The 19,307-nt window shown below is 36.2% G+C and overlaps 1 protein-coding gene across 1 annotated transcript; it reads left to right on the top strand.

The window, feature by feature from the left end:
* The first annotated feature begins 7,154 nt into the window (after window positions 1-7,154).
* On the top strand, window positions 7,155-18,057 carry BLOC1S5 (biogenesis of lysosomal organelles complex 1 subunit 5). Its single transcript, XM_026715010.2, has 5 exons — window positions 7,155-7,354; window positions 9,210-9,292; window positions 10,039-10,168; window positions 11,651-11,709; window positions 16,082-18,057. The coding sequence occupies exons 1-5, from the start codon at window positions 7,165-7,167 to the stop codon at window positions 16,256-16,258; spliced, it is 639 nt and encodes a 212-aa protein (XP_026570795.2). The 5' UTR covers window positions 7,155-7,164; the 3' UTR covers window positions 16,259-18,057.
* Window positions 18,058-19,307: the final 1,250 nt, after the last annotated feature.

Below are 19,307 nucleotides of genomic sequence, written 5' to 3'. Positions count from 1 at the left end.
TATAGGCAATCCAAACCTGAAAAGTACAATCAAATCCTCAATCCATTGAATGAAATAGGCCATACATTCATATATTCATGTACATTCATTCATTCATATATTGCTGCAATATTAATCTTTTCACATTAATAGGGGCATAGAGAATCCATTTTCACTGTCTAGTTGTCAAGTTCCAAGTATTGGTATACAGTTCAAAGTTTTAGGGCTTTAAAGAATTAAGTAAAAAATAATAAATCACACAATGCTGAAAAATCCCCTCACTATGTTATGATTGTACAAAATGTAACCATGTTGGTTTTTCTCTCCTGCAGTTACACAATTTTGATTTCCCATTTCTGCATACATTATGATGAATTTATAATGCAATAACCCTATGGATTTAGTATAATACAGAAGAATATCAAACTTAAAGGGTAAGTTTGAATTTGCAGTAGCAATTACAGGTAGTCCTTGACTTACAACAATTCATTTATTGACCATTCAAAGTTACAACAGCACTGAAAAAAGTGATTTATGACCATTTTTTAGTTATGACTTTTACAGCATTCCTGTCATGCTCCTATTGGAGTCTGAATCTGAGGAGGAAAACGAACCGCTGACAAGGAGTGGGAGTGTGACTCCGTTGACTGTGGAGGAAACTGGGGAAGGGCAAGTCCGGCTGGACAGAGTAAGGAAGAGGTAAAACAAAGGAGAGGGAGTTCAGAGGAAGACCCAGGTCCACCCCATCTTCATCCTAGGGCACACAGGGAGGAACGGAGAAGAGAGTAACATGGGTTGTGTGGCTTACAGGGGAGGAAAAGGCCCTGATTCCCTTCATTAGCCACAGCTGGGAAGAGAGTTTAAAAGAAATGCATGCTGAGTGGGGCAGCTGCTGGGAGCAAATGTGAGTTTATCTTGTGTTGACTTTGCTTATCTGTGTTCCTGGCGTCTTCCCAACCCTGTTGAATTATTGCCATGCCTTCACGTCTGGAATTCTTGCTCTTGCCCTGCCGAACTAATTTACCTCATTTTGCCATGATTAGTCTTATAGTTACAGTTTTTGTTGACCATGTTTTGGACTTGGTTATCTGCAGCCAATGACTGTTCCTCGGAGAGGAACACTGGGGACACTGGGGACAAAGTTGGAGTTAGTAAAGGGACTCCTACTGATTATCTGACTGTGTTGCTGTTGTGCCATGCCCCAGGTCATCACAATCCCCACAGTCACATGATCAAAATTCAGATACTTGACAACTAATTCATATTTATGATGATTGCTGTGTCCGTGGGTCATGTGAGCACCTTTTGTGACCTTCTGACAAGCAAACTCAATGGGGAAGTCAGATTCGCTTAAGCACTGGGTTACTAACTTATCAACTGCAGTGATTCATTTAACCACAGAAGCAAAGAAGGTGGTAAAATGGGGCAAAGCTCACTTAACAAATGTCTCACTGAACAACAGAAATGTTTGACTTAGTTGTCGTTGTAAGTCAAGGACTACCTGTACCTGTTATATTTCTTGAACCTATGCACCTTCCTGCAACAGTATTGGCAGCAATGGCAAAAATTCCTCGCTGCTATTTGGATCGTAATCTTCACTGCCACGGTGAAGAGGGAAGATGGTCTTTTAATAAGCATTACATCTTAAGGATATCTTTTTTTCCTCTTCTGATGTTAGCTTGGCTCCCTTTTAAGATGATTTGGAACCATTAAACTTTTCCTTTTATTGGAAGAAGTAAATCACTCTCAGCTTTCTTCAGCCTCGTGATCTAATGTGACAGCTCCTGGGCTACATCTATTCTACTTCAAAGAGGCAGGTAGCCTAAGGCCAAAAATGGATTGCAGATTCCCCAGATTTGGCTTGCTGTTCCTGCTGGGTGTCATTTGTCATCTTAGTTGTGCAGTGGGTAATTTCTATCCTCCCCTAACATCATCCGTCTGAGCAGTTCCTGCCTGGCAGGCCTGTCTGTCCAGATTGAGCATCAAATACCATAACCATATGATTAATCTGATAAGGCAAGTACTCTGAAACCGTTCGGCCCCAGGCTTGCTTTAACCAGGATCAGCATCACTGCCTGCAAACTTCTAACAATCATGACCATGGTCTTAGTTTTCCACAGATGCTGTCCACGGATGTGTTACGCTTTTGCAAAGTATCTCCTCTGCCCCACAACTCCTCTCTTAAAAGAATGTCATTCTGATTGCTTCTGTTGCCTGAAAAGTCTGCCTCAACAGGTCTGGGTTTCCCTGCCCGCCATTAGCATTCAAGTCATGCACTGCCGTTTGAATGAAACAATCCTTTAGTGGAGTATCATTGCTAGACAGCCCGTGGGAAAAACGGCAGGACTCTTCATGTTAATCTGAAACTTCTACAGTACAAAATGCCCCTAACGCTAATTGAAGATGGCATGATAATCCCCAAAACAGAACATCACTTCAATTGCAAGGCAAAGTGACACAATTTGTTTAGTGAATCTTTCCCAAGACACACTACATGATGACTACATATGTTGATTTTCAGACTCAGAGCTCACAGAGTTTATAGAATGTAGAAGAACAGATAACAAAGGTAATAAGAGTTGAAAAAGCCAATTTAAACAGTAAAATAAGGGTGTGTTGTAATAATGAGGCAGTCGAGTTGTTTGATCATGAACAACTGAATCATGATGATCTTTATTGGAGTCTAGTCTTGCATTTATACACATTTTTAATTATCCTCCATCATTGGTTAACTTTTGTTACTGCTTAATTTTCGTTACTGTTTAGCACAGTAATTAATTATCTCTAGTTAAAGTCTAACATATGTTTACTTCCTCTCTCTAATCCTCCTTTAGATTAGTGACTTTGTTTACCTGAGTTGTATTTGCTTGGAAACATTCTTTATCTGAGGTTTGCCATCCGAGATTGGAACATTCCTGCAATTACAACTCTATAAGGGTGAGTAGTCAATTCTTAGATCATCAAAATACTATGAAATATTTCATAATCAATATGTAGTTATAACATGTCTATTGAACATTTAAAATATTTGGTTGATTCATTAGAATTAGCAAAAGGAAGTTATAAACGATGAGCATTAAGAAAATAAAGGAATTAACTTATAGACCTAATGTCACATTTAAATATAAAGTCTGAAGTTCAAATTTCAGCTATGGCATAATTCTGTTTGTAAAGCTGTAATCTTTTAAAAAAAATACTTCTTTGCATGACTTTCTGTTTGATGCTAAAGAAGGAGTCCTCTCAGAAGTAAAGAAAAATGGAATGCTTTATTAGCTATATTATTAAGGACATTTCAAAAGACAGATTAGTCTGGAAGACTTTTTTGTTGTTAATACTTCATTTTCACCACCTGTTCAATCTAAGATGCTCTACTCTATTTTTTAATTTTTTTTATTTGTCCAAAGCTATGTTTTTTTTTCTCTTGAAAATCAGTTCTCCAAGTGTCTGGAGGAGCATCTGATAGAACCCCAATTATACTATCTCTCGCTTTTAAAAGGGTTTAAATTTTTTTCAGTTCCAAGATTGCTTCTTTAGTTTTGATATATGCAAATTTTACAAATATATATTGCAGAAGCTATCTTTCTCATGCTTTCCATCAACACCCCAAATTTCCAAAGATTCATCCGCTGATAATGAAGGTAGACATTAAGTAAAATGAAAGAAGAAGATATAGATTTCTTTATAAGCCTTACTTAAATTTTCTGGCATGCCTCTAAATTTCAGATTGCTTTTATACAGTTCAGTTTCTAACAGTTATGGCTTAACTTCTAATTTCTTCCATCTGATGAGATTTTTGAACTAGACATGGTTCTGAATATTCAGAATTTTTAAATCTCTGTATTCTAAGATTCAACTTGGGTTGCCAGTTCTATCATAGCTGTCATTTATTTTTGCCTAGAGTGAATTGAAAATTGCTTTCATTTCATGGTGTGATTGTTGAAATAACAACAGTAATTACAGGGATTGTGCAGAAAAGGCCAAAGTGTACTGCTGGGATTCTTCCACTTCTGGTCTTTGCTTTTTTTTTTAATTTCTTCTTGAAAAATAATACGTACCACAAATCAAACTAATAAGAGTAAAAAGTCAAAAATGAAAATCATTAATTTCTTCTTGAAAAATAATACATACCACAAATCAAACTAATAAGAGTAAAAAGTCAAAAATGAAAATCATTAAGATTTGGTATATTACACAAAAGTAGTATTTTTATATTTTGAGAAATATTACAAGAATATTTCAATTGAATTAGATAAATGATTTTAATAATATACTCAACTTGTATGTCATTCAACTCTAACAATTCTTCAAAATAACATTTTTTATTTTTTGTATTTCTCAGATACTGAAATATTTGTATTAATTGTTGCCTGACAATTAGGCAATCTCTGCTTTTCCATACCCAATAGTTTCAATCCATTCTATTACAAAAGTCTTCAATTAAATGATGACAAATTTCTATAAGCGTACATTAAAATAAAACACAGTATGAAACATTTTTTAAACAAAAAGAGGATTGTGGCTTTGAATCCTACATTCTGAAATACACATGTTCATTAGTTCTATAATTATTTCCAAATAAGAAAAATTGAAACATTAGTTTTTTTAGAGAAAATTAATTTTATGACATTTATGGAACGCATATTTTTGTACTTGCAGCTTTGGCTTGGTTGTATAGCTGCACTTGAAGTCTTCTGTATCTAACTGATGAAAGTTAGAAATGCTATTCCCAGAAACATGATTACTTATTGTAACTGGTGATTGAAATGTTCACAAAACAAATTATCGAATTATGAAACATTAAACATTGTCAGTGATCGGAGCATCTTGTGACTTGTTGGCAGATCATGAGTGACAATTTTGCTTGCCACGTTTCATCACCTACCTGTTTTTTGCTGCTGCAACTGTATTTTTATCGTGCTTGTTTATTTATTGATTTATATGTGGCGATTCTCTGATAAAATCAAAATAGCATTCTTTTCCCACAACAATCCTGTGAGGTAAGTAAACATTACCTAGTTTGGGTAATAAAACGTCTGGAAGAAAAGAACCAAAGTGCACCAAGAAAAAGAAAGTTGTTTGCTCATCAAATATGCAAAGGTTAAATGATAATGATCTGCTATTGCAAATCAAGTTCAATGATCATTAGCATTGACAAAATCACCACCAGTCAATTGCACAAGGCAGCTTTACTTGGAACAGCTTACATCCTTACAATACTTTTAATATTATTAAACAACATCATCCTATCCCATGCCCTTGGGAAGGATTTAATAGGTGGAAAAAAATGTCAAAGCCAGTCTAAACATCTAGCCGATTATGCAATGAACCATAAATAAATAGTTCAATTATTGTTCCTCTTGTTTTGCATGTTACTCAGACCATACCTAGAATATTGCATCCAAGTTTTGATATTGCATTTTAGGAAATCTCCAGATGTCTATGGAGATTCTCAATCATCCAGTCATCATTATCCCCAAAGGAGCTTTTTCCAAAAGGTAATTAGATTATGATGTTTTTTTAAAAAAAATTGAAAACCTTTTGCTTCTCATCCAAGAAGCTTCTTCAGTTTTCTGAGAATTGAAGAAGCTTCTTGGGTGAGAAGTGAGATGTTTTCAAAGAAAAAAAAAAAAACCAAGATAGTCTGGTTACCTTTTGGAAAAAGTACCTTTGGGAAGTTTCCAGATGTTAACAGTCAAGATAAATAAAGGTCCAGAAGGAAAAATTGTATGAAAAATGGTTGGAGGTGTTGGGTATGTTTAGCCTGAAGAAGATTATAGGAGACATACTATCTTAAAGTATCTGAAATGCTGTCAGGAGGACAACAGTTAATAGTTGTTAAATGTTGTTCCTGAAGACTGGTCAACGAAACAAAAGATTTAAATTACAAAGATGATTTTGACTGACATCAGGAAAAATTTATTAATTTTAGAAATATTTTCAAAGAAATGTTTAGTGAATGTAAATGAAAGTTTAAAAAAGCTTTTTACCCTTTAAGTTTAAATAATCTGAGAAAGTATAATCAATTACATTCATATCAATAAATATATATTATTTTCCACAGCAAGAAATAATATTAGACACAGTAAAATTGATTGTGTTATTCAAAGAAAAGAATATATCTATAGTTTTGTTTCCACTCGGAAACGGCTTCTGGGTTTTGTGATGGAAAAAATAAAATTTTTAATTTGGTTTCGCTGATTAGACAGGTTTGGTGATATAGAAATGGCTAATATACATCATTGTGTAAAAGTAAGAAGTTGAGATTGTAATTTTATTATCTTCTACTGTGCTAAAATGAGTCAGAAGCCAAAGTCTTTTTTTTTCTTTTACGAACACTTCTTGGCCATACTTTCTCCTTTCTACTTTTTGCTCCCCATAGTCGCCCATTATGTTCATTTTCTTTGTATTTTATGTTAAACTAATAAAAAAAATTATACCACTCCAGGTGCTTAAGCAAAAGTCAAATGGCCCTCCATTCAGGACATTACTATCATGCCTTCCTTCAATAATTATGAGGTTGGAGTAAATGATCTCTAAGATCCTTTGACTCTTACTATGATTTTATGAATATCTTCTGGGATCTCTCAACCAGCAAAGGAAGTTTCCTCATATACATTAGGAAGATTTCATAAATACTCAAATTTGCTAGTAAATTAAAGAACATAACAGCCAAGTTTCTCTACTCTTGTTTCCATTTCCTGCAGGACTAAGCACATTAGCAGCATTTCACAAAAACCCATGAAATAATATGTTGCTGGAATGAAGCTGATTTGCTTCGTTTAAAATGTATTGTTCCTGGTGCAATATTTGTTGGACAGTATACAGGAACTGCAAGTTAGGAAAGAGTATACTTTTAAATAGATGGGAAATTTTCTCCACCATCTATCTGTAAATCTGTAGATTTTTAAATATCTAGAAGATGGAGACGTAGCTTACTGGCCAATTCATATTCACAATGCGTGCCGAGCAAAAATATTTCCTCTTAGCTCCCGACCTATGACGTTGACCCTAAGTATTTAGAACGAGCCATTCGGGAATCCTTCAATGAGATGTCAATTTTTGACGTCACAGAGGGCGATTTCTCCCACCGGTTGTTTTGGAAACGGCTTCACAAAGTAAAAGCCTCCCTGCTCTTGCGCAGTACCCACATCGAGCCCCGTCCAGACAGCCTTATGACAGTTGCGCATGCGCTTTCGTAAGGAGGAAACTCCAAAGTCGCCCCGCTGCAGTCCTCCTCGGGAGGCTTTGAGTGAAATGAGTAGCGGGGCTCCCGGGACTTTAAGCGTCAATAAAACCGCGGAGTCTCCGGTTTCTGGCAGCGGTAATAAAAGGAGGGATTCACTGGGGTCCACCTCCTCATGTCCAATTTTTAAAGGTAGGAAAGACTGGTCCTTCCTTTTGCTTTCCTCCGTTCAGTTTCAGTTCTCTTGCACGCTGAAACGGTAATTGCAAACGTATTTCGTAGTATCCCTGGAGTAGCTAGGAAGTAGTTTGCTTTGGAAGTAGAGGGGTATGGTAATGGTGGCTGGCGGTGAACCGCCTTCCTCGCGATCTATTGCCCAATAAATGAGACACATGAGAAGGAAGCAGAAGAAGCGAAGGTCCTCAGGCAGCAAAGGTATTTGGACGAAATCCGCGCAAGCTACATATAAAACACTCGTGCATTCTGAAAGGAAACAGAAGGATAAAATAATAAATTGCCAATGTCCTGGCTAAGAGCCTGGAATGCCCCCCTTACCCCCCCCCCCAAGAACAGATAACAGATCATCAGAGTTGGAAGGGACCTTATAGGTCATCTAGTCCAACCCCCCACCCACCCACTCAAGTGGGGGACCCTACACCCTTTCTGACAAAGACCAACTCTACAGGATCTGTCAAGCAAATCAGTTGAACTTGGTTAGAGTTGGCTTATGGAAGGATGGCTTGAGGGCTTTTATCCTTTGAAGGCATACTCCTCTCTTGCCATTTTTTGTCTGTTCTTGGCTAGAACTTTTATTTTTGATAGTATTTTGCGATTTGGACTGTTTAGTCTGATTGGTTATCTTATGGAGGTTTTATTAAAAAATTGCTGATTGTAACCTGCCAGCCAGTACAGTGGTGATGAGTACAATGTTGGGAGACTTAGAAAAAGAAGTTAGGGATAGGCCATCATGGAGAAAATCAGTGGTGTCCAGGAGTCAAAAAATGATTTGATGGCACATAATCTGTCAATCAATGAATTAAACATGCCAAGAATCAACAACTCTTGTGCATTCCAAAGCATTCTTTGCCTTTAAATCCAGGCATTGCAAGGCCCTGAGACATATTATCTAAGATGGGATCCTTTCAGAAAATCATTGAGATCTGTCTAAAAAACGGTATCTCTGCAGATAGTTCTGTTTCTTCTTAATCTTTTTCCACTTGGGCACACACAAAGCAAAAGAAAAGCTAGCTGAGCTGAGTAACTGAGGGTTTCACAGAATTCAGGGTTTTTGGACACATCAAAACAATTGACAAGAGTAAAATTAGCATTTTTTAAATTTTAAAATGTTCTATTTACCTGTTTTATCCATCACCACAAATAGGACAGTAAAATGTATAGGTTGTGTTTGTGTGTGTGTATTATATATACAAACTGTAAAATGGTCTGTCTGTAGATATAATTCTGTATATTTCCTTTAAGGTATGTTGTATATATGTCTTTTTATAGTCAAAAGCTCAAGAAAAGTTTGAGTGCCTGTTGATAGAAGGGAGTTTGATATCTTCTAAACCTTATGAAATTAAAATGCCTTTTGTAATGGCAGTACAAACTTGAACATTGATTTGGCTATAAAACAACATAAAAAAACTTTAATAGCAATAGCACTTAGACTTATATGCCACTTCACAGTGCTTTACAGCCCTCTCTAGCGGTTCACAGAGCCAGCATATTGCCCCCAACAATATGGGTCCACATTTTACCAACCTTGGAAGGATGAAAGGCTGAGTCAACCTTGAGTCGGTAGAATTAAACTGCCAAACTGCTGGCAGCACATCCTGCAGGACTGCATTCTAACCACTGTGCCACTATGGTTCATATATTGTTATTTTGAAGGAATTTTCCTCCCTTGTAGCTGTGTGGAAACTGTAAGGGAGAAAAGCTACTATAGAAGAGGAAAGTGGACTACAGAGAAAGAAAAAATAATCAACCTACCCAGGTTTTTATATAACCCAAGTAATATATAAATAGTAGGTTGTAATTTTTCTTGTAGATGTTGGTGAAATATATTCTCGACTTCTGGACCACAGACCAGTTATTCAAGGAGAAATTCGTTATTTCATCAAAGAATTTGAAGTACGTTAGATATTGTTTTGAAATTATGATGTATTTGTGAAAGAAGGTGCTTTTGAATTAAAAAGCAAGGCTGCACAAGCATATTATATAAATTGTAGGAGAGAATAACTTTTCATTTTTTTAAAAACATGCAAAATATGCAGAAAAATGCTTTTTAAACATTAAATGCCCTTTCAAGGTATTTAAATATTTAATGCCCAAATTCAAACATAATATTGAACATAATTGCCACAAGATGGCAGCAAAACTTTAATAAGATAATGTATGAAATTCTGGTAGCTTTCTATCTGCCAGAGTGATTTTCTTTCATGATTAGATGATAAAATGAACAAAATAAAAATAATTGTAAAAATGTTTATTATTTAAACATGTGTGGTGTTTTAATGAAGAATAATGGGGATGAATTAACATGCAATGTGTGGAAATATTAATTATACAGTTACTGCAAAAGCATATTTAATCAGTAATAAGTTCCTCTGAGTACTGCTGAGTTATTTCCAAGTAATTATTAGTCAACAGGAGTCTTAAGAATTAAAAATCTAGATAATTTAATCCGTTTCACAGTGAAAATGTGTACATGTTTAATTAGCTGTAAATATCACTGAGTTCAATGGAATTTACTTTCCAGTAAAGGGGTATAGAATTTCAGTTTAGTTTCTTTTTAAGTGAAACAGGATTTGATGTTAATAAAATGTCAGTTTTTTTGTAGAATATTTAGAATTATCTCTCCTTTTTTTTTCAAACAGGAAAAAAGGGGTCTCCGAGAATTGCGGGTACTTGAAAACTTAAACAACACAATATTTGAGGCAAATGACAAGATTTTACCAAAATGCGAAGAAGTAATGCATGGAAATCTAAATGAAATATTAAAGAGATGTAAGGGGAAATTTATTTTCTTTTGTATTTAAAGAATACTGTCAAAATATATAGATTCTCAAAACACCAATGAGCTCACCCATCCTTTCGAAATTGGAAAAAATGTATTTCCCTAGAGGGCTTTATTGACTTGCTGTATAATGACTAACCTGGGTTTAGGGACCAAGCCAGGGCAAGGCCTTCAATGGGAACACAGACTGCGCTGAATTGCTGCAGAGCTTTGCTGGTAGCACTTCACTTCAAAGAAAAATAAATGGACTTCTTTTCGTTTGCAAACAAGATAGAAGGGAGGTACATAAACTTCATCTGACATACAACCTCTTTGGCATTATGAGAACTCTTCTCAGGCAGCACAGCTTCCAGGTGGTTTTTGGTAGACCTGTAAGTTGGGCCTGAGTGCTAATAGCATAATTTAGCCTTTGTAAAACTCACAAAATTGAATATATTTCTATACTAGGCAGTGACATCAGATCAGTCCAACAATTTGCCTCCTGTTTCAATGAAGCATTTGGTACTATTTATTAATTTGTCACATTTATAATCCACCAGAGGAAGCAGAGGCTCTTGTTTAAACTAACCAAAGCCTTATAATGCATAACAAGACCGCAGGAATCAAAGCATCAAAAATACAAATTAGCTAAAATGATAGCAAATCCAATTCTGATGGAGCTATAATTTAGTATAAACCATAGTAAAATAAAGATAGACATCCACCCTAGATACAATACAGTAGTGACAGTTTAAATATCAAAGGTTTGTCCAACATCTACAAGAGAAATGAAAGAGTTCTGACTTTAGCATCTTGTGGAATAACATTAAGGAGGAGCAGCTATAATTTGGGGGGCTTTCAAGATGAGAGACTCAAAAATAATGTCAGCTGGCCTTAATTTCCCTCACTTCACAAACCTGGAAATAAAAGGCCTTATGGGTTGACATTGTTGGAAGAGGTAGCACCTTTACCTAGCACCTTTGCTAGGTAAATTGGGTTTCCAATTGCCATCCATCTGGCTCTCTTACAACAGGATGTTTGATTAAGATAAGATTTTGCTCTAAGATGGCACATAATTATTTAAAAGTGTTGCACTACCTTTACCCTATTATTTTTCAACTTAAGACAAAGGTGAGAGATATGTACTGCTTCTGGGCAATACATTTTCATATATTCCAGATTTCCTTTCATAGAGGAAATGTGTTTCATCAGTTTCAATTAACGTTAGAGTTTATTTTCATTGTAGAGTAGCTAACACTTTCTGCTTGGGCTGTATTGTTATAAGCTACTTTTATAAGGGTTTAGAAATTACATTTAAACTAGGCTAAGCAAATCATAAGAGAAGTTTTTCTTACATTAGAAAGATCTAAGAGCGTACAGTACATTTTGAGTCAAAGTAGTGTGAGCAAAGACAGTGTAGTTCTCACATTAAAAATGGCTCCGTCCATTAAAAATATGAATGATGAGTTGCACAACTGTAAACTTTATTTCAGTACAGGTGGCCAACCAGATGTTCCATACATTGCAGCAAACAGAACAGGAAGAAAGCCAGGTAACTACTATTTAACAATTATAAAATAGCAACATTAAGCTTATTAGGAAGAGGGAAGCAACTGGCTTGGGGAGGCACAAGGGACTTTAAATGGGTTATTTAGCCACAAGGGGTATCTAATATTGAGGGAGGGGGTGTCATCCCTTCAAGATAAATCAGATTAGGGAAAAAAAGTCATGAATGTGAATTCTGTAGACTTTTTATTACAATGTTACAATAAGTGCATGCATTCCGCACCCTGGCCCTTTTTGGGGTAGGAGGGTCCTAACTAAGATGCTTTCTCAAATTACATTTCTTCTCCAACTTCCCATTTCTTTTATCTCACTTTTACCTTGGTTGTACAATATTTCTTCCTCCTGTTTCCTGAAGATTGTTCCGTCTATCCATTACACTGGTTCAGGATTTATGGTATATTAAACTTGCCACTTCCATTATGAGAATCCACATTTAACAATGCTAACTGAGGCTGGGAACTCTGTCAAAAATCCATGTTTAGTGACAGCACTCCAACCATCCAGATGTCATCTTAAAGTGAGGACCTCACATGGCCGAGATTTGCAACTTCCAGCTGACTTCCTCATTGACTTTGCTTGTCCAAAGCTGGCAGGAAAGATTGCAAATCACAGTCACCTGACTCTGGGGGTGTTGTGCTGGCCATAAGTACAAATAATAGTTGTTAAGCAAGTACTTCCTATAATATTCTATGGATAATTGAAAGAAAATTGTCCATCTTATCTTGAAATTTGAGCAATGCTATTTGAATGAGAATAGGATTGTTTTATGTTCACAACTAGTTGTCCATCCAGATTACTATTTTAATACTAAGATATTTTTACTTCACATCCAAGATTCTCTAGACTTGTCTTGTACCTCCTCCTCTTTCGTCTTGCTTGATGTATTGTTATAAACAGGACTGAATGTTTTTGTTTCTTAAATCTCTGCTGTTACATTTTTAGGATACTGTGCCCACCATGTCATCTAAACACTAAACCAGTCAAAGATACTTCAGGCTATACTTAATGTTCAAAGGCTGTGTACTTTCGAGCTTATTTCCCTTTTTTATCCAGATGCTTATTATTAAAGCTCTACACTGAAGCAATCTGTGATATGGTCACTAATTAATCTGTTGTGGCTTTTAGCAGGACTACTTAGGAATATATCACTCAAAAGATATACTTGTTTAACTTGCAAAGTGGACATTTAATTCCTATCAGATTAAAATTGCATATAAGAATCTGAATTAAAAAAACTCTGAGATTCACCAATTGTTCTGAAATTAATTAGATGTTCTTTTAAAGTTCTCAGGATTAGCAACACAAGATGTAAAAAAAAAGTCATAGGTAACTCTGCAGTTTTAATTAGACTTCATAGTTGCTTAAAAAAATAGCAAAGTTTTTAATATCTTCTCGGCTTCTGTATGGGTGGAAAGTTTTTCTAAGAATTTAGTTCGCAGCCAGAGAAAAGGGAAATCCCTGTTTTGCATGGAACAAAAAATACCCAACAGAATGGAAATGTAAATCTTTCCTGGTCAGTCAAAAACACTGAACATATTATGACTACAGCTTTCTGAAATGAAAGCATTTCATACCTTGGATCTTATTTCATGAAAGGCCAGATTATAAGAACATGCAGCTTGTAGAACCTCTCACATGGTGGCACACTGTTGGTTTGTAATACATATTCTTAAACCTCAGCATTAGGAAAAACTCTGCAAGAAGTTAATTTTATATTTTTTCGGTGTTTCCCTTAATTAGGAGTAGGCAGCCCTTTTCATTTTTTCAGCCCTAATAGAGGAGCATTGTAAGCAGATCGAAGCGAATTTCATATTTCTTATTTCTATGTAATTGATAAGGGCAAAATAGCAATAGCACTTAGACTAATATACTGCTTTATAGTGTTTTACAGCCCTTTCTAAGCAGTTTACAGAGTCAGCATATTGCCCCCAACAATTTGGGTCCTCATTTTACCCACCTCGGAAGGATGGAAGGCTGAGTCAACCTTGAGACTGGTGGGATTTTAACTGCCAAATTGTAGGCAGCTGGCTGCAGCAGTAGCCTGCAGTACTGCACTCTAACCACTGGATGCAGTGTAAATATAACATTACTAAATTTCCTAAACTTGCTAGGAGAGACAAGGCATTCTACAAGTTTGCATATCTATCCTCTCCCTAGTCCACATATTTTCTTTCTCTTCTGATTTTGATCAACTTGGTTTCTTGTAGCTGTATTGTATACCAACAGGTGAACATTAAGACAAATTATATTTGAGGAAAGAGCAGATGTCATAGGAAAGGCTGCTTTTCTTTTTTAACCAATGCTGAAGATTGGAATGTATTGGAGACCCTTGGCCTTCTCTATGGGACTCACTCAAAAAGCAATAACACCTGGTCCCCAGCCTCTTTTATTGCAGTGTACATTCTGTAGATTAAGAGTGTCAGAGAGTCCAATGGTAAGTTACCATCAAGTGCAGGCCTCCTAATGCTTTGTGAACTATTTTGAGGGAGAGTAGTGTTCCATACAACCTGTCCATTATTGATTGCTCTTTAAGTAAAATGTCTTAGTCAGTTTTATATCCTTTTAGCTTACTGTTAGACCAGGGCTGTCAAATTCGTGACCTGCAGGCCGGATGCGTCACATGCTGGCCACGCCCATGCCTGGTTTAGTGAAGGGGGAAAAGTTGTGATGCATCACATGACGCCGCCGTGATGCCGCAAGTTTGACATTCCTGTTTTAGACTCTCAGGAAGTTACTCATGCCTTGTTCTTCTCCTGATTGGATTTCTGTAATGTGTTATATGTGGGGCTGCCCTTGAAAACCATCTGGAATCTGTACTTGGCCCAGAATGGGGCAACAAGGATAATGATGGATGTACCATAGTATATCACATGTCTCCTCAGCATTCTGAAATACAGCAGTTGACTCCCAAGGGCTGTTTATCACTTATAAACTCTTCCATGACATAAAGCCAGGCTACTTTAGGGACTGCCTGTTTCCACATTTCTATCCACTTGAAGAGGTCAGGTTGAATGGGCATGCTGTGGATCGCACCAATCACACAATGCCATCTTGCAGAACCCAGAGGCATGTCTTTTCTGTGGCAGCACATAATTGCATCCAATTTTATGGTATTTATTGCTTTGATCATTAAATATCATGTGATCATGACTTGTGACCTCCCTTGCCTGTTTTTCTATTGACTTTGCTTGTCAGAAGCCAACTGGGAAGGTGATCACATGGTCCTGAGGCATTGCAGTCATTAATGCAAAATTTATGCCAACCATCTGAATTTTTGTTCATGTGATTGAGAGAATGCTGCAATGGTCATTTGAGGACTGGTTGTAAGCCATATTTTTTCAGCACCATAACTCCGCCTGGTAGCTAAACAAAGGGCTGTTAGTCAAGGACTACCTGTAATAATCTCTCTCGTGTAGATCAGAATATAATTTAAAACATTGAATGTCCAGCCATTGATCCAAACAGATACAATGAGTGAACATGTATATAAGGAAATGTTTCAGAGACTACTATTGTGTATCTTTTCTTCTCAAATGGGCATACGCCATCTTATCTCTTTTCAATTCTAATTTTGAAATTTTGTTATGTTTTTACCATGGCCTGGTTGGCTCTTTAGTTTTTTGGAGGGGAGGCAATATAAAAACATCCCTTTTCAGCCCTGCTTATGCCAATATAGTAATAATGGCTCTGTAGAATCCCAAAGCCATATGCTCTTTTGTTGTCTCTCTATAGCAAGGTATCCAACCTTGGCAACTTCAAGACATGTGGATTTTGTGAACCGCAGAATTCCCCAGCCAGCCAGAATTCTGAAAGTTGAAGTCCACAGGTTTTAAAGTCGCCGAAGTTGGACATCCCTGCTTTATAGGAAATCAAGGAAGATACATATCTCATTTGAAAAGACTACCCTGATAAATAGCACAATGTCTGACACTGCTTCTGTCTAATCAGGATCTTGACACATTTTGCCAGGATGCCCGATTTTGTGCTATAATGTGTTGTATTTGTCCAACGTACAGTTGCTTAGCACAAAGTTTGGTGATTGCCACTGCTGTTTGTACTACAGTTATTCTAATAATGTGTTTTATGTAATGCTATTGCATTTTAAAAGACTTTTATAATTGCAGTTCTTTATATTCTATCATTGTGGACCAAAAGCCCTAGCAAAGGTTTGATTGATTTTTCCCTTTTTTCCTTCTATTTGTGAGTTTATTGATTGATTTATTGTTACAAGCTACACGTTTTCATAAAATAAGGAAAAATAACTTCTTTTAAATAGATATCCTCATTGCAATGTACAGTAAAATGTCTTTTCTCTTCACTGCTAGATTCAACATTTTTTACCCTCTTTTCCTCCTCAGCTTCAGACTGAGAAGCTAAGGGCTGCTGAAGCCCAATGTATAGCTGACTGGGAGGAATTCATGAAGGAACAGCACCGCCTGAAGACAATGGTCAATGAAGAGCATGCAAAAGCTACGGAGCATCTTAAAGAACAGTATGCAGCTTTGGAGAAGGACCTCCCAAAACAGGCTCTCTAAGAAACTCTCTTCCGGCATTTTTCAGCAGTTTTCAAGTTTCAGGATTTCCAGGACAGTATTAGAATTTAGATAAAAGTAACAGGGACTGAAACCAAGTGCTAAGTTGCAATTGAAATAGGTTCCTTGCACTGAGTAATTGTTTCAAACACACACACACACACACACACACACACACACACACACGGTTTGGTAGCAGCAGCAACAGTATTATACTATACTTCAACAAACCAGATTAAGTGCACAGTTAAAATCTATTTACAAAATGAATAATTAATTACGTATGTTTTGTTTGAGTCCTTTCAATGAGCTCTCCTGTTACTTTCCCTGAAGAATTAGCTTCTGTTGGAGGCAAGGAGGGGTCGTAATGATGTGCAGACATGCAGCAATGGCCTGACGTGTAGAGTAATAACTGTAAAAGGCCACATAACTTGGGAGTATAATAGTCTGAAGTCTATGAATGAATTCTTTATGTTACAAAGGTCATCAGGATAAGTTTTAAAAACCTTGAAAAAGAAGTCATTATTGCACTGAAATTTGTTCTGGCTAAAGAGAATGGGAGGGTATTAGGTTGGCTGTCTTTGAGGTATGCAGTTTTCCTATTAGTGTTTCTGTGTGTCATACAAAAAATACTCTTATATGCTTAATGGCCTGAAAGGCTCTGGAATAGGGTTGTGTAGTTTCAAAGGCAAAATGCAGTTTGTAGTATGCGGGGATGGGTCTATAAATGCCTTCATCTCAGACTTTCCCAGGATCATGCTGAAGCTGCAAATGGCACTCACAGGAGTCTAAGAAAAATCACTGCTTCTTTAAGATGTTCTTTACAGATACTATTTGTGGGTCCACACACACTTTGAAGCCTGGGTTGGCTTTGAATCCTCTGTAGCCCTTCACTGACAATATTTAACATTAGAGGAGGTTGAGCCCTTTTAGCGAACATTGCAAATGAGCAGTGTTCTTGTAGGTCAAACTGTGTTTTACAAGTAAATAGTATTCTGGAGAATAATTCATTTGTGGGTGAACTCCATGATTTAATATGTATTAAATATTTGCATACTGTGGGCAAAGTTCATGATTTGGTTCTTTATAATTTCATTTGTAAAAAAAAAAGCATTAATAACAAGCTGAAAGTTGAAGTAAGTTAGGCAAAAGGCAGGAAAATTTAGTATTTTTTTAACTGTGTATAAAATAGAAAATTATAAAACAAAATTACCCATACAAAACAAAATTACTGTATTGCAATTGCAATAAGCCAACAATAGGTTGCTTGTGTGAATGTATGGCTTAGTGTCAACACTCTATCCTGACAGTCTGTTGATAATGTGATAAAAGTTAGCAGAGGACATGGAATAAGTATTTGTGATTTCTTTCAATAACACTGAACTTCTGCCAAGCTGCTCTATCCACTACTGTATGGCTGACAAGCTTCATCAATCATCATCAGGTAGCTAGACTAAAACTCCATTTGCCAACACTGAGGTATGCTGGAATGTTGTTAACTCTCTTGTGAGTTGAGGGCAAAAGGGGGGGCAATAGGTGACTTTAAAACATTTCTGTACTGGAAAAAGAAGAACTAATGAAATCCCTATTCAGGGGCAAACAGTTTTTCCTATTTGTGTGGCCCCATCTTGCTCAGTGGAAGAGTAAATTAACACAGAGGTTTATTAGAAAAAGGTCTTTAAGAGTTCTGTGTCATTAATCCTCAAAGGATCTATCAATGTTCTTGCTACAATAGCCTTTTGCCTTGGATATTGAATTTGGTTTTTATAACAGAATAAATTAAAGACATTTGCACCGACAAATTCCTTGTGTGTCCAATCATACTTGGCCAATAAAGAATTCTATCTATCTATTCTATCTATCTGATAGCCACAGAGCACCTCTTCCAATGTATAGCTCTGAAAAAAAGTGGTAGAGAAATGCCTGGTAGTATAGTGCCTATCAGAACTAACAATGGCATCTTCATTTGTCAGAAGACAAGAATGTCAGTTCTTACTTGCTTGGCATGGTAGAATTAAGTCTTCTTATCTTTCCACTTCATGAGTCTTTAAATATTTCCCATCTGTTACCTGTTTAGCAACAGCTCACAGCTTCACCTGAAAATTTCTTATTGAACCTTTACCTTCATCCCTCATCTGTTTACTGTACTCCATTCCATATTCCATTTCATAGTCTGACTTTTTGCTAACTAGGAACATTTCTTCTATTTGTTGTTCCTGTTAAGATTTTTGTACTCACCTTCTTCCCAATCTTCATTTTCTTTTCTTTTCCTTATTTCTCTCTGTCTTCATTGTGTGCTTCCATTTTTTTTAACCTACCTACCTGTTCAGTTTTTGAAAATAGGGACAAAAATAAACATTGTCATCATTATTTACTAATAATCTATTTTGATTTATTTATGGTTCTGTTTATTCAGCTGGCATAGTATTTTTTGGACATTCTGCTTCTGCTTGAAGGTACAGATTTGCCAATTTTTCAGACAATAGGAGGGGGGAAATCCTGCTTTTTATGAGGAACTTAAAAAACTATACATATTACCCAACTTAAACAGTACCTGGATTTGAATAATTGTTTGCACAGAGCAAACAAAACTTCAAATAAATATTAAAAAATTAGGAATGAATGAACCAGAGTAGATCAGTTTCATGTAATTGCCTTCTTCCAGTGTTCTAGTATGGATCTAGTTTAATTTTTCTATTACTACTCTGTAGGGAAAATTGTCAGATTTTCTTTCTTTTTTTTAAAATGCCAATCTCCTCGTCAGTCCAATCCCTCCATTTCTATTATGTGAGCCTTTCTAATCATAGGTTAATAATGGCTCTATAATTAACAGTTCTACATTGCAATGGAATAGCCATACCCCCCTCAGGATTTATAACAGAAATCTTTTTAATCTCTGTAGAAGACTCATGGCCATGTAAATGCTGATGGGCGGAAGTAATACAAGCATAGAATTTGAGGTTGTTGACAAAATCCCTCCTAACAGCTTCTACTTTTTTACAAATATCTCAAAATAATTCCTTGCTGCTGAGACCATTTCTGGAAGTTTTCC

This window comes from Pseudonaja textilis, chromosome 3 (assembly GCF_049901715.1).
Source record: "Pseudonaja textilis isolate UNSWEBS1 chromosome 3, rPseTex1.2, whole genome shotgun sequence".
Taxonomy (NCBI): Eukaryota; Metazoa; Chordata; class Lepidosauria; order Squamata; family Elapidae; genus Pseudonaja; species Pseudonaja textilis.
This window is presented reverse-complemented; position numbering and strand designations above follow the sequence as displayed.

Coding starts and splice junctions, on each gene's coding strand:
- BLOC1S5 (XM_026715010.2), top strand. CDS start 7,165: ATGCGCTTTCGTAAGGAGGAAACTCCAAAGTCGCCCCGCTGCAGTCCT. Junction 10,169..11,650: donor AAATGAAATATTAAAGAGAT/GTAAGGGGAAAT, acceptor ACTTTATTTCAG/TACAGGTGGCCAACCAGATG. Junction 11,710..16,081: donor CAGAACAGGAAGAAAGCCAG/GTAACTACTATT, acceptor TTTCCTCCTCAG/CTTCAGACTGAGAAGCTAAG.